This window comes from Aedes aegypti, chromosome 2 (assembly GCF_002204515.2).
Source record: "Aedes aegypti strain LVP_AGWG chromosome 2, AaegL5.0 Primary Assembly, whole genome shotgun sequence".
NCBI classification, from domain to species: Eukaryota; Metazoa; Arthropoda; class Insecta; order Diptera; family Culicidae; genus Aedes; species Aedes aegypti.
This window is the reverse complement of record NC_035108.1, coordinates 337163058-337182754: the sequence shown is the minus strand read 5'-3', so window position 1 is coordinate 337182754 and position 19697 is coordinate 337163058. Positions and strand designations below refer to the sequence as shown.

The window sequence follows — 19697 nt, the reverse complement described above, 5'->3', positions numbered from 1 at the left end:
CATTTTCGTGTACATTTGACAAAAAAAATCCGACGGCTTCAATTTATGTGTGTAGCGTGTTGTACCGGTTGCATTGTTCATACGCATCAACCGTTTGCGTGTAAAATAATTCTATCTATCCAAAAGACATGCGAACTGCGTAGTGTTTTGATTTAAACTGGAAATTGGAATTGGTAAAAGGTTCAATTGATCCAAAATATATAGAGATCCAAATTATATTGGTTACCCGACTTTCACGAGTTCTACAGATCCTAATGCATTACAGCTTGAAAATGATATTTTTCGAAAGTTCTCCAAACCAAGAAGTCGTTTGCTCTTATAAATTCGAATCACATGAAAAGGGAAACCTTAAATTTCGAGCCAAAATTATTAAGATTTAGACGTAGCACAAGCGACTTGAAGGCGAATTTTCAAGTTATGAAATATGACCTTCAGTGAAGTCTCCATATCTTTGGTGTACCTGCTCTGTCCTTCGAATGTGCGGGTTTCCAGTGACAGTTGGTGACAGGTTTCCTTGACTTTTGAGAGCTCGCAGTCGAAGCCAGCTGTCTCCTCTCTCTCTGGTTAAAAGTAGTTTTCTCCAAATTTTCCTCTTTTTACTAAAATAAAATCATCTTTTTTTGACCATAACTTCATAAACACTTATAACTGATTCTAAATCTTTTTACATGCTTTTGAAGCAAATTTAGTAGTGTTCAAACTGTGGATACAACAAAGTTTATTAAACAATGTTTTGATCAATAACTGCCAACAAAGCATACAAATATTTAATAATGAAAGGATCGCATGGAAGCATTTGTTCGTATGTACAGCGGAATAAGTCAGCCAAAAGTCCTATAAATAAAGCTTCGAGAATATTTACATTTAAACTATAGCTGAGCATAGTTCAAGTTTCATTTGAACATAAAAATCAAAGTTTCATACAACTTTGACGACCAGTAGCACCAAATTGTGACGTGCTAATATATTTCTAAAAGCAGCAATGGATTCATCATCCCCATATTTACTGGAGAAACATAGTTTACTTTTCGAGACACGCTAAGTTGTTTTTCCCGCTATGTTATTGCTGTTTCGAATTATTTTATTGGCTGATTTTGAATAAACTATGGCGATACTAATCCTTTGCCAAGGGCAAGAAAATATTATCCCTAATTACCTTATCCGGTGCATACTGTAATTCTTTGAGCAATTCGATGGCCCCTTCCTGAATGGCAAACTTCTTCTCATCTGGCGATCGTTCCAACTTGTCCACCAACTCGTGAAGAACCTGTCGCTGACGTTCAACTGGTATCGCCTTGCGGCGTAAATCCATCAACGCATGACGCGTCTGCGACTGATTCGAACGCTGTGGAATGAAAGGTGAACATAAATTCAGAGCAGTCATTGCCATTTCGGTGGCTCAAAATCAATTTCACAAGGATAGCACATTATGTAATATGTAGGAAATTTTTGGTGGAACCAAAAATCGATAAATCCATCTTGACTTACCGTTTGCTGCTTTGGAAGTTGATCCGGTACACTCCATGCCTCCACTGTAGGAAATATTCTACTGGCAACTATTGGCAGTCTACTCCCTGTTTACAGAACGACAACAAAGCACAATATCCCTATCAGAAACTCTGCACACGAACATATCGAATCTGAACATAAATCTCAATAAACGGGGTACCACACAAAGCAGAAGAGTTTGTTGGTACCACCCAAAATCCTTGAAGTGATTCAACATGAGATTTCTGTTTGTTACCACGAAACGAACCAATTGACTTCCAGCTGCTCATGTTTTACCACCTTTCAGCACTTGAGTAGCTCAGTATTCGACACAAAAAGCATTATTTTTAGCCGTTTATTAGCAATCGAAGAAAATTTCTGACCAGTAATAATAACAAAGAGAAGACTCACAACATAGCTCGGATCACGCCACTGACTGTCTGAGGACAGACATTGAAATTGAAAGACCTGACGCCGACGATGCCAGAGCTCACCAATACGCGCTTCCCAGCTGAGCCATATGTTTGACCACCACCAAATTTCAACATAAGCATAAAACACCCTCATCGGACTCAGTTGCGCGCGCGCCAGTGTGAGTGAAAGCGAATCGTAAGCGGACGCCAGAATCAAAACAAACCGTGGAAAACCTTCGGTCCGGTTTACACTGACTCTATACACAGCTGATATGCTAGCCACCACCCCTCCAGATGATGGGTTGAATTTCTCCATTCTCCGCATCGTGCTGGCAAGCTAATGGTAGGTTAGGGTAAAATGAATTAAGATGTCACGTAATATCAAGAATTTGCAATGCTTTCCCTCACAGAACCCGACATTTTTACACAATTTATGGGTGCAAAATTAAGAGGGACAATCTCTAAACCATTGTGATCCATTGAGCTTTATTTGGGCCCCGAAAAACTCCAAACTTTGCACAAGAAGGCTTGTGATATATGCAATTTTCTTCAGCAACAGGGTAAAGCACTGGTTTGAAAAGAACGAAATTTATCATTAGAAAACATCCAAACCCGAAAAATGCAAATTAAAACTATTAGGCGGCGTCCATTTATTACGTAACACAAAAATTGGAAATTTTTGACCCCCTCCCCCCCCTCCGTAACGCTTTTTGTATGAAAAATTTCAGTTTTTTGTATGAGTCGTAACGCTTGCGCCTACTCCCCCCCTCCCCCTAGAGCGTTACGTAATTTGTGGATGCCGCCTTAGAGGTGAAGTTTTGACATTCTGGACATATAGGTGCCATTTCAGTAGCTCGATTAAAGTCGGATTCAAGGGAATTAAACCAAATTAGCCAGAACTGCAGTTTTCGGATATAGCATTGTAAAAAAACTAACGATCCACTTCAATCGTTTATTGGCGCGAACAGACAACCGTTCTGTCCGGCCAATCGATATAAACTATCTACCGAACGTGATCAACAAACAATAGACTATGTCGTAAATTTATTTCGGCTCTCAATTTCTGCACAACATTAATTGGTTGCGGAATTTCAATTCATATCTCCACAAATCTACATATCTATATCCACAAATCCGGGAATCTCAACTGTGTCTCCAACTATCGTGGTGTATCTATCCTGTGCAGTCTTAGCAAGGTGTTCGAAAAAATGATTCACGAAGTTCTGTATAGTGCTGCTGCTCCGTATATCTCAATTAATCAGCATGGCTTTATGAAGAACAGATCAACGACAACAAACCTGATGTGCTATGTGTCAGAAATATCCCGAGGCATGGAAACCAAAAACCAAGTCGACGCAGTTCATGTGGATTTTGCGAAAGCTTTCGACACAGTACCGCACAATCTGATCATCGATAAAATGAAGCATCTAAGTTTCCCCGACTGGTTTACAAAGTGGCTGTACTCATACCTCTCTGGACGTAGCGCTTTTGTAAAAGTGAACTCGATTAGATCAAGATACTTTAGCATTCCATCCGGAGTACCGCAAGGTAGCGTACTTGGACCACTTATTTTCATTATTTACATTAATGACCTGAGCGAACTGATCTCTTGTTCCAAACTATCCTTTGCCGAAGACCTAAAATTTTTCCGAACCATAGCTTCTCCAGCTGACTGTTTCGATATTCAAGCTGATATTGATCTATTGTTAGTTTGGTGTGGTGACAATGGCATGCGTGTCAATGAGAAGAAATGTAAGGTTATATCTTACGCTCGCCGCAGTAACGTGATTCACCATGAATATTGTATGGGTTTAAATCCACTTGAACGAGTAAACTCAATATGTGATTTGGGGGTCACTATGGACCTATGCACGGGTTCACTATTTGACGTTTTAGCGGTGCCGTGTTATTTATGGGACCATGGCAACCCGTGAATTCGGCACCGCTCAAACGTCAAATTAGTGAACTTGTGCATCGGTCCATGGGTACATGCACGAGTTCACTAATTTGACGTTTGAGCGGTGCCGAATTCACTCGTTGCCATGGTCACGTAAATAACACGGCACCGCTCAAACGTCAGATAGTGAACTCGTGCATCGGTCCATTGACTCGAAGCTCCGGTTCAATGAACACATCAACATCATAGTTGCCAAGGCATTCACGGTGCTGGGCTTTATACGTCGGCATGCATCTGGATTTAACGATGTGTACTGCCTGAAGACGTTGTTCTGTTCACTAGCTCGCAGCATTTTAGAGTATGCCACACCAGTTTGGTCACCTTATTATGCAACGCATACATTGATCATCGAGCGTGTCCTGAAACATTTTTTGAGTTTCGCTCTGCGACAATTACCATGGAATGATCCTCAAAATCTTCCCTGCTACCCTGATCGTTGCAAACTGATCAACCTAGAAACTCTCTCAGCCCGTCGTACCAAATTGCAAAGACTATTAATCTTTGACCTTATAACAGGTAACGTAGATAGTCCGGAACTTATCCAGCTGATTCCGTGGAACACACCACCTCGACGCTTCCGAAATACATTAATGTTTGCTGTCCCTTTCCACAGAACGAACTATGGTTCAAATAATTCTTTAAACTCGTGTTTAAGATCATTTAACGATGTAAGCAACGCATTTGATTTTAACCTCTCGAAAGATATGTTCAAACTTAGAATAAGAAGCATAGAATAATATAGTTTTTAGGAAATCAGTCTGTACGACAAAGTCGAAGATGGTGAATAAATAAGTAAATAAATAAATAAATATTATTACCGTAATAATATATTAGGGACCAATAATCTTGTGGGGCCTTCCTTAGCCGAGTGGTTAAAGTCCGCGACTTCAAAGTACAATCATGCTGAAGGTGTCTGGATTCAATTCCCGGTCGGTCCAGGATCTTTTCGTAATGGAAATTTCCTTGACTTTCCTGGGCATAGAGTATCGTCGTGGCTGTCTCATGACATACTGATGCGCAAAAGGAAACTTTGTGATCTCAGTTAATAACCGTGGAAATACTCACAAGAACACTAAGATGAGTAGCCGGCTCTGTTCCAGTGGGGACGTTAATGCAAGAAGAAGAATCTTGTGGCATATCAATGCAAATTATTAGGAAATTTTTGTCATGATAAATACTAAATGCAACTGCTTTGTAAAGATCCGAGTATTTTGAATAGGTCGATAACAATGCCTAAAACTCTGGTTAAGTAACAAGGTTTCATTTTATGACTTCGGAATATGTTTTATTGCCGAAATTCCTGATAAACTGGAAGGGTTCTTGTGATAATCCTGAAAGGTTTCCTGAAGGAAAGTAAACAAGAATCCCGGAAAGAAGGTTTATAATGAGACCCCTAGAAGGCTTCTGATGAAAATTCTGGACAGTTCCAGGTAATAATACTGGTAGGATTCCGATGAGAATCCTGGAACGATTCTTAAGATCCTGAAAGTATTCTTATGATAATTGATGAGATTGATTTATTTTCCTAAATATATATTAATTTTGATTGCGGAATCAATACCGGAGTTACTAAACAAAACCTCAAATGACAACCATCGTCTAAAATGTCTAGATCACGGCAAAAAAATTAACAAGGCAGGCTCTTTACTTGTTAACTCTTATCGTACCATATACCATCCGGATCACTAGATAACATTTTTTTTCAAAAATTTGTTCGAGATGGATAGCAATGACCTCGTCAAGTAGCTGTCAGTTTTCGGAATATATTGCTGTGTGCATTTGAAATGCAAATATCAAATGCGGGAGCACCAAACGCGGTAAGATTTTTCACAAGAAATGCGATGTCAAAGATAGATTTTTCTTGCTAGGGCGGCGGTGATTTATTTGATCGTTGCTAGGTGTCCTTTGATTGTTTTGTGTTACCGCATTTGGTGAACGTTTAGTCTAGATTTGCATCCCAAATGCAAACAGCAATATCACCTTCTTATAGTACTTCGTGTGTCTAGATATGCTTTACCTCCAACACGGAGAAAAATAATTAGTAATTACAACCAATCATCAGTTTATTTCAAACAAAACTTTGGTTTGAAATATGTACAAACAAAATTATGATTTGAATCAACTAAATGCACCGTTTGAAACAAACTAAGATTTCATGTTGTTCGTACCAATACATTCTAGATAATTTCAACAAAATCTTAGTCTGAAACAACCAAAAAATGTTGACAGTTCTTGAAACAACCAATATTGTTGGTTGTTTCAAACTAAGAACAGTGGTTTGATTTAAACAAGAATCAATTCAAAATAAACAAATTTGCTAGTTGATTTAACCTATTTTTTGGTTTTGATGAGGTGCTGATCTGTGTTTCATGTTTTGATTATTAATATTGATGAAAACAAACATATTTTATGAGGTATATTATGTTATTTATTTAGGTTTCGTTAAATAGATGTCTTCTAAGATAATTATTATCATAATTCGTGAAACACCAGGCTCTTGCTATCGAAAGCTGCACACCCTTTTCTTCTGAAAATTTTCGACCATGACGCATACTTTCTCCTATCTGAAATGATATTTAACTAAATGTTTTTATCTGCAAAATCTGTTTTACCATTCTGCTTCGGAATTCAACAGAAAAATGAGGGGTTAGCCGCAGCATTTCTCGTTCGTAATAGGATCTGGAAAAAAGCAACAAAAGTATTGAATGAACAAAGTATAGAATAAATAATCACTCAAATTACCTTCACAAGCAACTCCAGTTAAAATGCTTATCACTGGGAACAAATTGCAGTTACTTAACACAAATGAGTTGACCAGTTTTGCTTCGCAGAAACAACACATGAAGTTGGTTAGTTACAAACAGAAATTTTGGTTGTTTCTAATCCAAATGAAATCTTAGTATGATTCAACATGCAATTTTGGTTGAACCAACCCATTATTCTATTTTGACACCTAGAGAAACAAATAACCTTATTTTTAGTAAAATCAAACCAGCCGTTTGTAGAAACAATCTAAAAGTTTAGTTTGAAACAACAATTATTCACATTATAACGACACAAGATTTCATATTGAAACCACCCAATAAACAAATTAGTTTTAAACAAAACAAGGAATTTGGAACAACACATTTTGGATTGAAAATAACAAAATTTGCAGTTTGAAATTCAACAAACATTTTGATTGTTTCAAACTAGGGTGTTTTTTCTTCGTGAATTAGCTGAAACAGTGTTTATTTGTAGATCGCAGTAGGCTGAGTGTGTGAACGGATGTGTTGAGAATTGATCTGTCACGTTTTTGTCGTCTCCGCAAATTATTAGATTCGGCTAGTGAAATGGCTGGTGCAGTTTTTGTAAAAAAGTGTCCATAGCGTAAATAAAAGGGTTTATTTTGCACGCGTTCTGCTGGGCAGTGCTTCGTTAAAGCCCAAGAAACAGGTGAAGATGCATCGAGGCAGTAAGTGTCGACTCACCGTATGTTCACGTTGTCTTTAGAGTACTGATAGGTGATTTTTTGAACTGCATTTGTATGAATCTCATCACTTACCAAGGTGAATCCTGATCATGCAACTATAATCCCTCCCCACTAACTAAACTCCTTCTCGTGACAACCATGGAGATGCAGAGGTGATGTCGGTCTCTAGTAACAATGGATGTCAACCTAACCTTCCCTCCCTTCCCCGATGACCGTAACGACGTGGCCGGCGTCGTTATTGACTTTTGAATGTATGGAGTTCTCGAATGGTTACATTGAAGATGGAGCTACATCTCTTGGTTCCTTGTGCAATTTCGATTATTCTGATCAATCACGGAATAGCAACTACAAATTGTACGGTCATCAATGCTTATATTTATGCTTAATTAGCTAAAACAGTGTTTATTATGTTTCACATAAGGCAATGTGCCCATATATCACATAGGGAGACTTACGGCTTCGGCACCATGCGACTATTATCGGCAACCAAATTTCAAACGCCAAATACACAGTATTTTTCTACCAAAACACACCAATGAAAACATTCAGATGATTGTTTGTTCTGCCAACTTCCCGCTGACGAGATTTCCGAGACGGAACAAACAATTTCGCCAGAGATGTCATCAATTCAAATAACCGACCGATTTGGAGCTGCCGAACAGATTCGCCTGCAGTTGTTATGGGAAATTTGCCGAAGAGAATGAGGCTGCCGACAATAGTCACACTGACAAGAGATGTTCGCAGCGTTGTAAAAACGTTTCCAAAAATATTTTAGCAGATCTATCGGTGTGAATCGAAAATTACAAAAGAAGCGCGACATCGGCTTAGACTGTCGAGAGTATGTAAGTTCTCCTATATAAAAATTGACATTTTAACCTAGGATCGCATACTAAGAGTTTCGCCCTTATATATTTGAACATGTCAAAGGGTCAATAGATCATTGTGGTTCAAAAATGTTACATATGAGATCGCAAGACTTAAAACATACTTCAATCAAAAATCACTGGTAGAATGAAAGGTGTACACTACATTCCTGGCCATGTATCCGGCAACAAACTCGTCCATGCCTTTTAACCCGTATCTTTTTGTTTTTCAATTGTTATTGCCAACGTTCAATTCAACTGATTTAGATGCGGTTTTTACTACATGCAATTCAAAGGCTTCTAGTTCCATATGCTGGCACGAGTGGACCAATTTATTCTCGAAGGCCGGAGTTATTCCAGTGTCCTCCTGGGACAGGTCGGGTAAAAATCAATCAACTTCGGCAACGGAAATTATGTATCCTTGAGTAATATTGTGATAGCGTGGGGCAACCGATTGCGGTCAAGGTCACTTTATGGCTCTCCGAAACATCCGTAAAATTGGACATATCCTGACCTAGAGAGTTTTTTTTTTCAAATGACTTTCAATTATGGGCTTTAACTTACCATCGTTGCCTCGTAATGATCTAGAATGACCATTTCTTGTTTCTCCGAGAAATGCTGACAATTGACCCACAAAGCTGCGATTTCTTCCAGGCGGATTTTCCTGACCTTCAGGAAGATCCCAAGGTGGCCATTCAAAACCAGACGGCGGTGACGACATTGATACTATTCTGAAACCAAGAATGCACTTTTTTAGAAGAAATTGCTGGTCTCTATTGTTCTGAAAAATGACCCTTAGTTGACCCATAACTGTGGGGTGACTGTACGTGGGAATTTCCCGGATATAATGGAAACGACGCGATTTACTTCGAACCGTAAATTACTTTATTATTAAAACATGAACAAATAATGTGCATTTGATACGGACCAATCATGGTGCAAAACTGAGGGAAAAACTTCTTACATCTAGATCCGTGATCTAGATCAAATTTAAATGCACTGATGTAAAACGTTAGATGAAAATTAACAATCTCTTATGCAACACAAACGTATCAGTTTTTTTTGCAGGACCTTACAGTGACTATTAAGAATGGCAATAACATTGATACGATTTTTAAACCACGAACAGGCATTGCAGAATTCGCTCTCATTTGATTTTGAAGCACGAACAAAGCAAGCGAAGAAAAACATCCCATCTGTCGCGGTCTGTGATCAGCAACGTATCGCAAGTTGTAACAAGTCTGATAAATAGGAACAACTAACGAGAGCCACAAAGAGAGAGCTATGATGAAATCTCATTTTTCTCGCTTGTTTACCGTTGGGGAAAGGTGTTTTACTTTACTGGCACGATAAACAATCTCCAAACTTCTGATAGCAATAGTGTCCCCCAGGATTTGAGCTTGTTTAGAGGGGTTTTATCATGCACGGCTATCCCCCCGATCTGATCAAAGTTGTAGCAGTGTACGATAAACAGTCTCTCATAATGTGCTGCATATTATGATAGTTACAGAGAGCGATACGTGAGAGATTCTCTCAATTTTCTCAGGATTCAATCCCTGACCACGAATGCAGATTGTTTGTTCTTTAGGTTGATTGACAGGATATGTCTATTTTTAGGAATGTTTCGGATTTTCTGGAGTAGCGCACAAAGTTGCAATTAATGACCATTCAAAATCTTACAGAGACAACGATGGTATAACTACTCGTAGCTCATCACTGCAGGTTGTTTGGCGACTCTTCAGGTCAATTTTCAGGAAATTTCAACTTTTCCAACACAGTGGGCATTAACGATCTGGCGATGGCATTGACATTGGTACAATTCTAAACCAACGAATGCAAATTGTTTGGAATAAATTACAGCTCTCTATGTCAACTTTCAAGAATTGTCCACTTTTACGGATGTTTTGGATCTTCCGGAGGACCACAACGTGATCATTCTTCACGAGAAGATGGCAATCACATTGACCCGATTCTGAAATCATATATTCAAATTATTTGATAGAAATTGCAGCTCTGTAGGTCAATTTTCAGCATATTTTCATTTTACGGATGTTCCGGATCTTTCAGAGAACCAAAAAACGTTCGAGATATTACGGAGGCAATGATGGAACAACCTTGTGAACATCACTACAAGTCTTTTAAAAGTCCTCGACCAAGCCGCAAGTTTTACAGTTCCTCAAAGCAATATGAATTTGTAAATTAATTCCAATGAATTCGACTCCATTATGTCTGACGGCGCTAAAGCCTACTAAATAAAAGTAAGAAGAAAAAAATCCATTTAGAAAATCGCAGCTCTCAAAACAAATGTTCAAGAAATAATCATTTTTTCGGATATTCCGGATCTTTCGAATGACCAAAAAATTGCCATTCAAGACCAGACTACAGTAAAGACATTGATACGATTCTGAAACCTCGTATGCAATTTTTTTGGAAAAATATCACAGCTCTGTGGATCAATTGTACCATATGTCCATTTCTATGGATGATCCAGATTTTCCGAAAGATGGAACCACGCATTTATGAAAACTCAGCTCTTTGGGTCATTTGTCAGCATATGTACATTTTAACGGATGTTCTGGATCATCTGGAGTATCAAGAAATGACCATTTTAGATCGTACCGAGGCAACGATGATATACTAATTTTAAGCTAAGTCGGAATAACTCGAGAATAAAAAGAACACTATTTTTATCATAAAAAATTTAAACAATGTATGGCAGATTGGATTTTTAAACTCGTTTGAAATTTGAACCGTAAAATTTTATACATTTTTATTGGATTTTGAATTTTTTACACATGCCTTAAAGCGTTAGACGGATACAAATTTGAAATAAAATGTTAACAATTTTATTGTCTTAGAACCTAAAATAGAAAAATCTTGTTGCATTTGTATTCCAAAATGTGTAATCCAGAACAGCCTTAACACAAAAAATAATAGAAATTTTTATCATATGTTTCTATTTTGAGTTGTATTACATTGGTGTTATTTACTTTTTCATTGTCAGTTTGAAATCGTCTAAAACTGCAAGACATATATATAAAAATATTAAAATCAAACAAAAATTGTAAACTTTACATTATATTTTGTTCACTGCTAAAATTTCATGTTATTCGGATGGTTAAACACAGAACTACACTGCTTATGACTAAATATTTGACACATTCGTTATTGTTGTCAATTTCAAGTTAATACCGTGGACAGTCATCAAAAGATAAACACTTTTGATCAACTTACTGAAATATGTGAGATTGTTCTGGAAAATTCTAAAAATACAAGTTGTCACATAATTGTAATTGTAATTGTCACGGTAATTGTAATCGCAGAACAGTTACATTGAGATTATATATGAGCCTCGTAATGTAGTGTCAATGCAATTTCTACCAGAAGCAGGCTCTGTCCCAGTGGGGACGTTACGCCAGAAAGAAGAAGAAGAAAAAGTCAGCTGAAATAGTAGTTTTTACCACAGATTTTTTTCCCGTTTAGTGAACATGAATCTTTTATTTAGAAGATAGGGGTCGTCCATATATTATGTAAGAGATTATGAGATTTCTTACTCACCATACAAATTATTTTAAATTTTCATACAAAAAATCTTACCATAAAGGGACCCAAAATTGTCTTACGTAATTAATGGACCGCCCCATATATCGTGGAAGATGGCGTCTTCGTTAAAATTGTTTGTTCCATCCAAGAGGTTAGAGATGTTTAGTAAAAAATCATCCTCACTAGTGCCGTTTGGGGGCGATCTATTGAATTGAATTACTCGAATAATAATCTCCCTTAACTTTACTAAGTTGTCAGGAACCTAAGATATTTGCAAAATAAAAGTTTCATGCTGAGTGATTCCAAGCAACAGCACCAAAATTTGGTAAATTTTTTAATTCATTTTTTTTCTATTGAGCTGAAACTTTGCACAGTTTTCCAGTTCCATCTAAATCGTCATTTTCCGATATCAAATCTTCAAGTTGAGTCACGACTAACTTTTCAAAAGGGTGTATGTGAAAATGGTTCAAAAATATTCAAAAAGCTGCACAGCAAAAACGGTTCGTTCGATTGTTAGACAACTAAAGAAACAAAGTTAGACAACTAAATAAAGATTCCAAAAAAAATACACACAGTAAAAAAAAAAATTTTTTTTGCATTAAAAAACATAATTTTTGACACAAAAACTCAAATATCTCAAAACCCTATCGGAATACCAACGTATTTTTTTTAGGGAAAACGGTCCATTATATTAGCTATCTACTACCATAATGTCATTGGTTTACATAAACAAAAAAGTTATGACATTTCAAACATGTCACAATTTTCACATTTAGTAGAAAAATATTTTTTTTTTCGGTGTAAATTATTACGGGAACCGCAGTTTGTTGCTGATTTTATTGTTAAGGGCCTTGCGTGAATTAAACAAGTCGTTTTCATGTATTCATTAGTATTATGTATATTATATGTATAAATATTATGTATATGTAGTACAGTTCGAGTATAGTTTTGCTTTAATTTTATTTTCTGACAATGGAATGAAACAGTGAAATTTTTGGGTTCCTTGGATCGTTTTCGCGTTATTATATTGCTCGCTGAGCTCTGATGCCGTTAATTCGTACTCTTCAGTAGTAGTAAAACAAAATGATAATTTTGTTAAATCTTCTTCTTTTCTGCGATTCGCCCAATCAAATAGTTCTTTTGCAGTTTTAATTGGATGCTCACGTTCTTTGGCTAAACTTGCTCTTGTGGCCATGCGCTTTATGGTTCCTCCAATAGCATCACAAGGACCTTTGCCATGTGACGTAGCAAAGAAATGCCATTCTGCATCAATTCCGTACTTTAATTTAAATTGACATAGGCTCGAAAAATTCTTACGGTTTTTGTACTGCGATGCTGCTCCATCAGACATGAAATATATCTTTCTGATTTCTTTATCCTTATCAACGCGTAAAAAGTTAATCATTTTGGCAATGAACAAATTTACAGATACTGAGTCGTGTCTTAAATCTTCGGAAATTACAATAAAACTAAAATGTTCCATTTGCGTACTTCCATTGAAATAAATAACGAATGGATGAATTGTAGCTTGTTGTACGTTCCAGTGATGGGACTGCACTTCATCTTGCAATACAAAGCTATAGTTTTCAGAAAAATCACAAATGACTAATAATTCACCACCTTGTAATGTATTTTTCGTATTTTTTAAAAAGCGGGATTGCTCTGTTTTAATAAAGTTGTGAGGAATTAAACTTTCTAATTTCAAGCAAAAAAATGACATAAACTCATCTACAGGTTTTACAATAGTTTCTAGGTCACACCTATCCGTGGTCACCCATTGCTCAAATGATAACTGATCAATATAATTTTCTTCAAACTCAGCGAATAAAGTATTTTCCAATGATGAAGAATCTGGACAATCCGAACAAGATCGTAGATAGCAATTTGATGTTGTATTTTCACACAAAAGACTACCAGTTAACATTTTAATATCCTTTGATAAATTGATTCTTTTCAAACTATGTAAGATTAGGTTAATATTTTCGTGTGTTGTGCACACACAAACATTATGTGTTCCTGAATTGGATAGAAGCTTGCAATGCCTTGGACGAAGGCTTGCAAATGAGGAAAAACCTACCTTAATATTTTCGTTAATTTCCTTGAAGCGTGTATACGCTTCTTTCAAAGTAGTCATCATTAATCGTTTTTGGATTGCTTGACGCTTTCCATCTTTTTTTACAGATACATAATCTTTTTGGCCAGGCATAGCTCTACTTACTTCATCGTCTTCAAAATATTGAATTATTTTTTCTTTTGTCTCGTCTGTTAATGAAGTACTCGACCTAGCATTCTTGGTTGCAAGACAGTTATTTTTGAATTGTTTTGCCTCTTTTGCTGTATTTCTATTGGTTTTGAACTCATCAATGGCGTCTTGAATAGACCACGAGCTTGGCAGCATCGACAAAATCAATAATTTTTCTTTCCTTGTCGTGGCTAGATTCGAGAACTTTTCCTTCATATTCATAATTACCTCATCGTAGTCTGTATTTTCCACATCCTCAGATCCTAATTTGAAGAGGTTTCTTCGTACAGCTTCGTTGATTTCACGGTATTTTTTCTCGGGATAATTGACGTAACCCATCTTCGTCCATTTAATCGGAGTCACTTTTATTCCAGCTATCCCTTCGTTGAAGCGTTCGATGTTGACCTTCTGGATGCACTCATCTTCTGATTGATTTTTTGAAACAGATGGTACCGTGGCAAGACTATCTGCACTTGGTACTTCTGGTAACTCCTCAGTTGTTGTCGGTGCATCTAGTAATTCCTCAGTTGTTGTTGTTGTTTTCGAACTTCCTGCAACCTGATCCACCGATTATGTACAGATTGCCCGTTTGTCAACGTTTAAACGGCAGGACGTACAAATGCGTAAATTTGTATTCAATGTAGACATTGGAGCATAACCAGCCGCTTTCAGTTTATCTATGGTGCTTTCGGTGAGATTTCGTAGCTCTTTCGAACACTTTTTTTTCTGCAAACGGCCTGCAACAGTTGACAAAGCGACTACTCATGTTGCTCGTTAGATTTTAATAAACAAAATCACTTTTAAGTTTTTACTGACTAGTTTGGTGTCGTTTGCTTGACTGAAGAAAAATTTTACAATTAAATCTTTTATAACCATAGTGGTAGTATATTTTTAGCTTTTTCGTGAGTATGTTCATGGTATGTACCTATCATGTTTTTGATGTTGTTGAAGTTACCCGCTTTCTCCCAAATATGATTAACAAAGTCTATTCTCTACCAAGGCGGGTCAGGTGTAATCAGATTTTAACTTTGTGGAGAAAACCAGCGCCGAGAAAACCGACCTGCTTTACGTATACTAGATCACCTGGGTATAGACCCGCCTTGTTCTCTACGAGGTAAACTTTTTGCAGGTAAACTAGTCGTATACCTGTATAGAAAACTTTTTTTGTAGCTTTTGTCTTCAATATTAGATTTCTTATAGGTTTCTTTTATCAAAAGGTTTCAACACTATTGAGAGAATTTTTCTTCAGTTACGTACAATAAAAAATATGACACTATCAAGACTTTAGATCACAACACTGGATCGCGTCTAACTTTCTAATAGATGCTATAATAGTTATGAATAATTAAATAAAATATCATGAAAACAACTTGTTAACCTCATGTGGTACCCTTAACAAAAAAAATCAGCAACAAACTGCGGTCTTAAAAAAAATTAACAATGAAAAAAAAAAATTCACTAAGTGTCAAATTTGTGAAATATTTGAAATGTCATAACTTTTTTGTTTATTGGCTTACCATCACCAAATTTTTATGGTAGATAGCTAATATAATGGACCGTTTTCCCTCAAAAAATTACGTTGGTATTCCGATAGGGTTTTGAGATATTTGAGTTTTTGTGACAAAAATGATGTTTTTTAATGCAAAAAAAAAATTTTTTTTTACAGTGTGTATTTTTTTTTGAATCTTTATTTAGTTGTCTAACTTTGTTTCTTTAGTTGTCTAACAATCGAACGAACCGTTTTTGCTGTGCAGCTTTTTGAATATTTTTGAACCATTTTCACATACACCCTTTTGAAAAGTTAGTCGTGACTCAACTTGAAGATTTGATATCGGAAAATGACGATTTAGATGGAACTGAAAAACTGTGCAAAGTTTCAGATATTTTTGAAATGGTCGATCAGAATCGACTTGCATGCCTCCGTGGAATCCCTCTGCTCACTTGCGCCACCTTGCGGCAAAATCTCGAATCTCTTGGCTAGAATAAACATTTTTTTCCCGAAGACGCCTTCATTCTAAGTGGTCAGGATTCTGAGATATCCGCAAAACACAAGTTTTCTGCACACTAGCACTGCCTGGTGGCGGAATTTTACTTAAGCAGTGTTACCAACTACGACAACATTTTGAACCCTTCATGAAAATCTGGATTACATTTGAAGAGTTTTGTTATGGTGCTAAACATTCTATTTTTTTATTCCACTCAAGCTTTATGGCTTTGATCTTTTCTTAATTCTTCTTGAACAGTGTTGCCAGCCCATGAACATGTGTGTTCTTCAGTCGACTGTATAGAATGCATAACACTGTATAGAATGATAACAATCGAGCAGTGTTGCCATCTATTACCAGAATATGAAAACTTGAATGGTCATTTTGGAAAGTTCTCAATCCATGCTTCAACTTAGCCGAATATCTCGGATCAGTATTACCACATCTAGACGTTGCATTTTTCAAAAACATAATTATAACCCTGATTTATAACGAACGATTCGTTTTACGACTCCCCGATAACGGTCGTAAAAAGAAGTTGGGTTGTATTTAGAAATATCAGTTTCTTCCCATACTGCTATAAAATGCACACTTGGTATTCGATATACTCAATGCCTACTTTTATCGAATGTTACAAATATACAGTTATGGGCAGTACAGAGTTAGGTGACAAAACTTTCAGTTCCAAAATGTACAGGGCTTAGGGAAATTTACTCCTTTCGACGTTTGGCCTTTTAACATTTTGTGTTAGAAGGCCAAACGTCGATAGGAGTAAATTTCCCTAAGCCCTGCAATTACACGTAGAAATGAAACACCCGACGATTCAGTAGACTTCCCTAGTGAATACAGTCAAAGCTTGTTATAACGACGACTTTTATTGCGACAAATCTTTCTGTAACGACATTTCCAATAGTCCCTTCCAATTTACATGTGAGATTTAACTTTTATAGCGATTTTCTCTGTTTCGACCGTTCTGTATTGCAATATTAGAGTTATATTTGGTAGTCACTCAATAGAACGATAATTTTGCGTTGATTTTATTACTTTAATAAATATTGTGATATTTTTCTTCCTCCACGCTCCTTAAATTATTTCCCAAACAGCGTTCAAACTACCTAACTCCACTGGGACACTTCGCGAGGCAATGACGAAAATAGCAACTTCATGACGGTTATCGACCCTAGGCATGAAAATGGAACATCAAACGGAAAACTACTAGGGAATGTGTACCAGTTATGGCCATAGTGATTCCCTATTTGGCCATATGTGAAATTTTGATAACACCTCCAATCCAAACATATTCTCCCTAATCTTCTACCTCAATATCCTTTCACCTAATATGAATGCCAGCATTGTTATAAATTTTTGTGTAATACTAAACTCTGTACAAGACTAGAGAATACCCTTTAAGTACCTCTAGCGTGCAATATTCGTCAACCGAGATGAATCAGCTGGAAGTCTCGTTGATAAATAATCTATCTATCTATCTATCTATATATATATATATATATATATATATATATATATATATATATATATATATATATATATATATATATATATATATATATATATATATATATATATATATATATATATATATATATATATATATATATATATATATATATATATATATATATATATATATATATATATATATATATATATATATATATATATATATATATATATATATATATATATATATATATATATATATATATATATATATATATATATATATATATATATATATATATATATATTATATATAAATAAAAATGGAATGGTGTTTGTATGTCACGAAATGGCTTACGAACGGGTCAACGGATTTGAATGATTCTTTCTCAATTTTGTTCGTCAAGGGTTCCGACGTGTTTGTGTATATAAAATGCAAAGGATATTGAACGGGAATGTCGGGAAAAAGGGAGTGGACGGGAGTGTCATTTTGCACGGGACGTATCATGGCGTTTTTCAACAGCCTACTTGATGGCAAGACAAAGTTTGCCGGGGCCACTAGTAATAAATAATAATGAATTCCTCCGTAATTCGGTCAAAATCCTCGTTTCTGCGAACTTTGCAAGCATTCAGAAATTTACAGGATGTTTGTAGAATTTTGATGGGGCCGCAGCTTCAAAGAGGAAAACACTGTACTAAAGTTCAGTACCACGCAACGCAAAACATGTTATTTGGATACCTTCAAAATTAAACTTATCATTTAGCATCGTCCAAGACCCATATCTTTTTTTTTTTTTTGAAGCTTACTCGTCAACTCCCATACGATACACAACGATACACAAAGACAACGCTCCCTTTATCTCAACGTAGAAAACAAGGCAACAAGCTAATTAGAATGTCGAACAGGTGCGGTCACCTTTAATATTATTTGTTCTAGAGATATACAGGTTGACTGTGTCTGGGAGAGATTTGATTCAAGAACGCAGTGATAAAGAAAGCTGATTGTAGCAAACAATCTTTTGGTGGCGCTGATAAAGGAGAGGGCCAAAGTCAACAATTAAAAAACCCTTCCAAAATTTATTGGAAAGGCCGTCGATGTTTGCTACAATATGCTTATATTTTCCCCAAATGTTTTATATACGACTCGAGTCCGAACCCAGCCTATTTGTTGGGCTGTCTATAAACAATGCCCCTTACTTCCGCAGAGGGTCTAGCTAAAAACCATTGGCGTAGCAAGGGAGGAATTATTTATTGTATATTAAAAAAAAGTATAAAAATTCTAACCAAATTATCAAAAATAATAAATGGAATTAATCGTTTCTAAAATTCCTCATTTCTTGCAATATTTTGATTTTTCCAATTCATTTAAAACAGAACTGTTTTTTTTAAATGGTCATCATTCGTCTGAAAGCAAAATTTCCCACAAAGTATTGAACGATGGGAAGCTCTGGTAAAAACAATTTTACACAAAACAACATGAAAATCTAGTTTTTTTTAGGATAACAGGGCAAATCGAACCATAGCTAATCCCAGAGCTGTTTCATAGAACTATTACTAATCGTTTTCTGAAAAAAAATATCATTTCGAACGAAGCTTAGTTTATAAAACTAATTTTTAATGTTTTTATTGTGAGAGTTATAATTTTTTCTACCCTTGGGTTTGGATTCCAATGTGCATTGGCGCAAAACATATCGAGGAGTTAAGTATTTTTAAAATTTAAATGACTGATAAACACGATAAAATTGAATTTGTTTGAAATAAAAAAACGCTGTTTCGACCAAAAATCGGCTAAAGTTTTCAAATTGGAAATAAGTATATTTGGCATTGCTGAATCCAAACGAAATATTTTTTTTATTAAACTCCTTAAATGGTTTCCTTCAAAAGTGCCGAAGATGGCATAAAAATTTGGCTTTTTGCATGTTTTAAGTTAATGGACATTTGACCAAACGTTGGTTGAAATTGACGTTGATCGATTTCACGTGCTGTGATCACTTGATATGGATTGAGCCATGTATACATCACGTGATTCATGGTCAGCATCTTTACAAGTAAGTTATACCTTATAAGTTATAAGTATACACAGTATACTATGAACGATAATGCTGGACCAAGTAAGATCCTTTAAAATCAAACACCTCGGCAAGGTAAAAGGCATTGCCGCCGCCTACGACAAACATCGTACACAAGTATCACCTACCATAAAGGTGCATAATGGATACAAAATTCGTTTACTGCATGCAGCAAGTGAGAAACCACCTGTAAAGCACACTGAC

General features: G+C 36.0%; 1 protein-coding gene across 2 annotated transcripts in view; it reads right to left on the bottom strand.

The window, feature by feature from the left end:
- The window catches only part of LOC5576443 (calcium-independent phospholipase A2-gamma), a 31818-nt gene extending 29334 nt beyond the window's left edge, over nt 1-2484 (bottom strand). Inside the window, exons 1-3 of one of the 2 annotated variants that reach the window (XM_021846053.1) lie at nt 1757-2484; nt 1489-1574; nt 1157-1345 (exon numbers count right to left, since the gene is read on the bottom strand). In XM_021846053.1, the coding sequence (XP_021701745.1) occupies nt 1157-1345; nt 1489-1574; nt 1757-1778 (297 nt within the window). In that variant the 5' untranslated portion in view covers nt 1779-2484. The remainder of the gene's footprint in view (nt 1-1156; nt 1346-1488; nt 1575-1756) is intronic. The other variant, XM_021846054.1, reaches the window with a different exon arrangement.
- Between the last annotated feature and the right edge of the window lie 17213 nt (nt 2485-19697).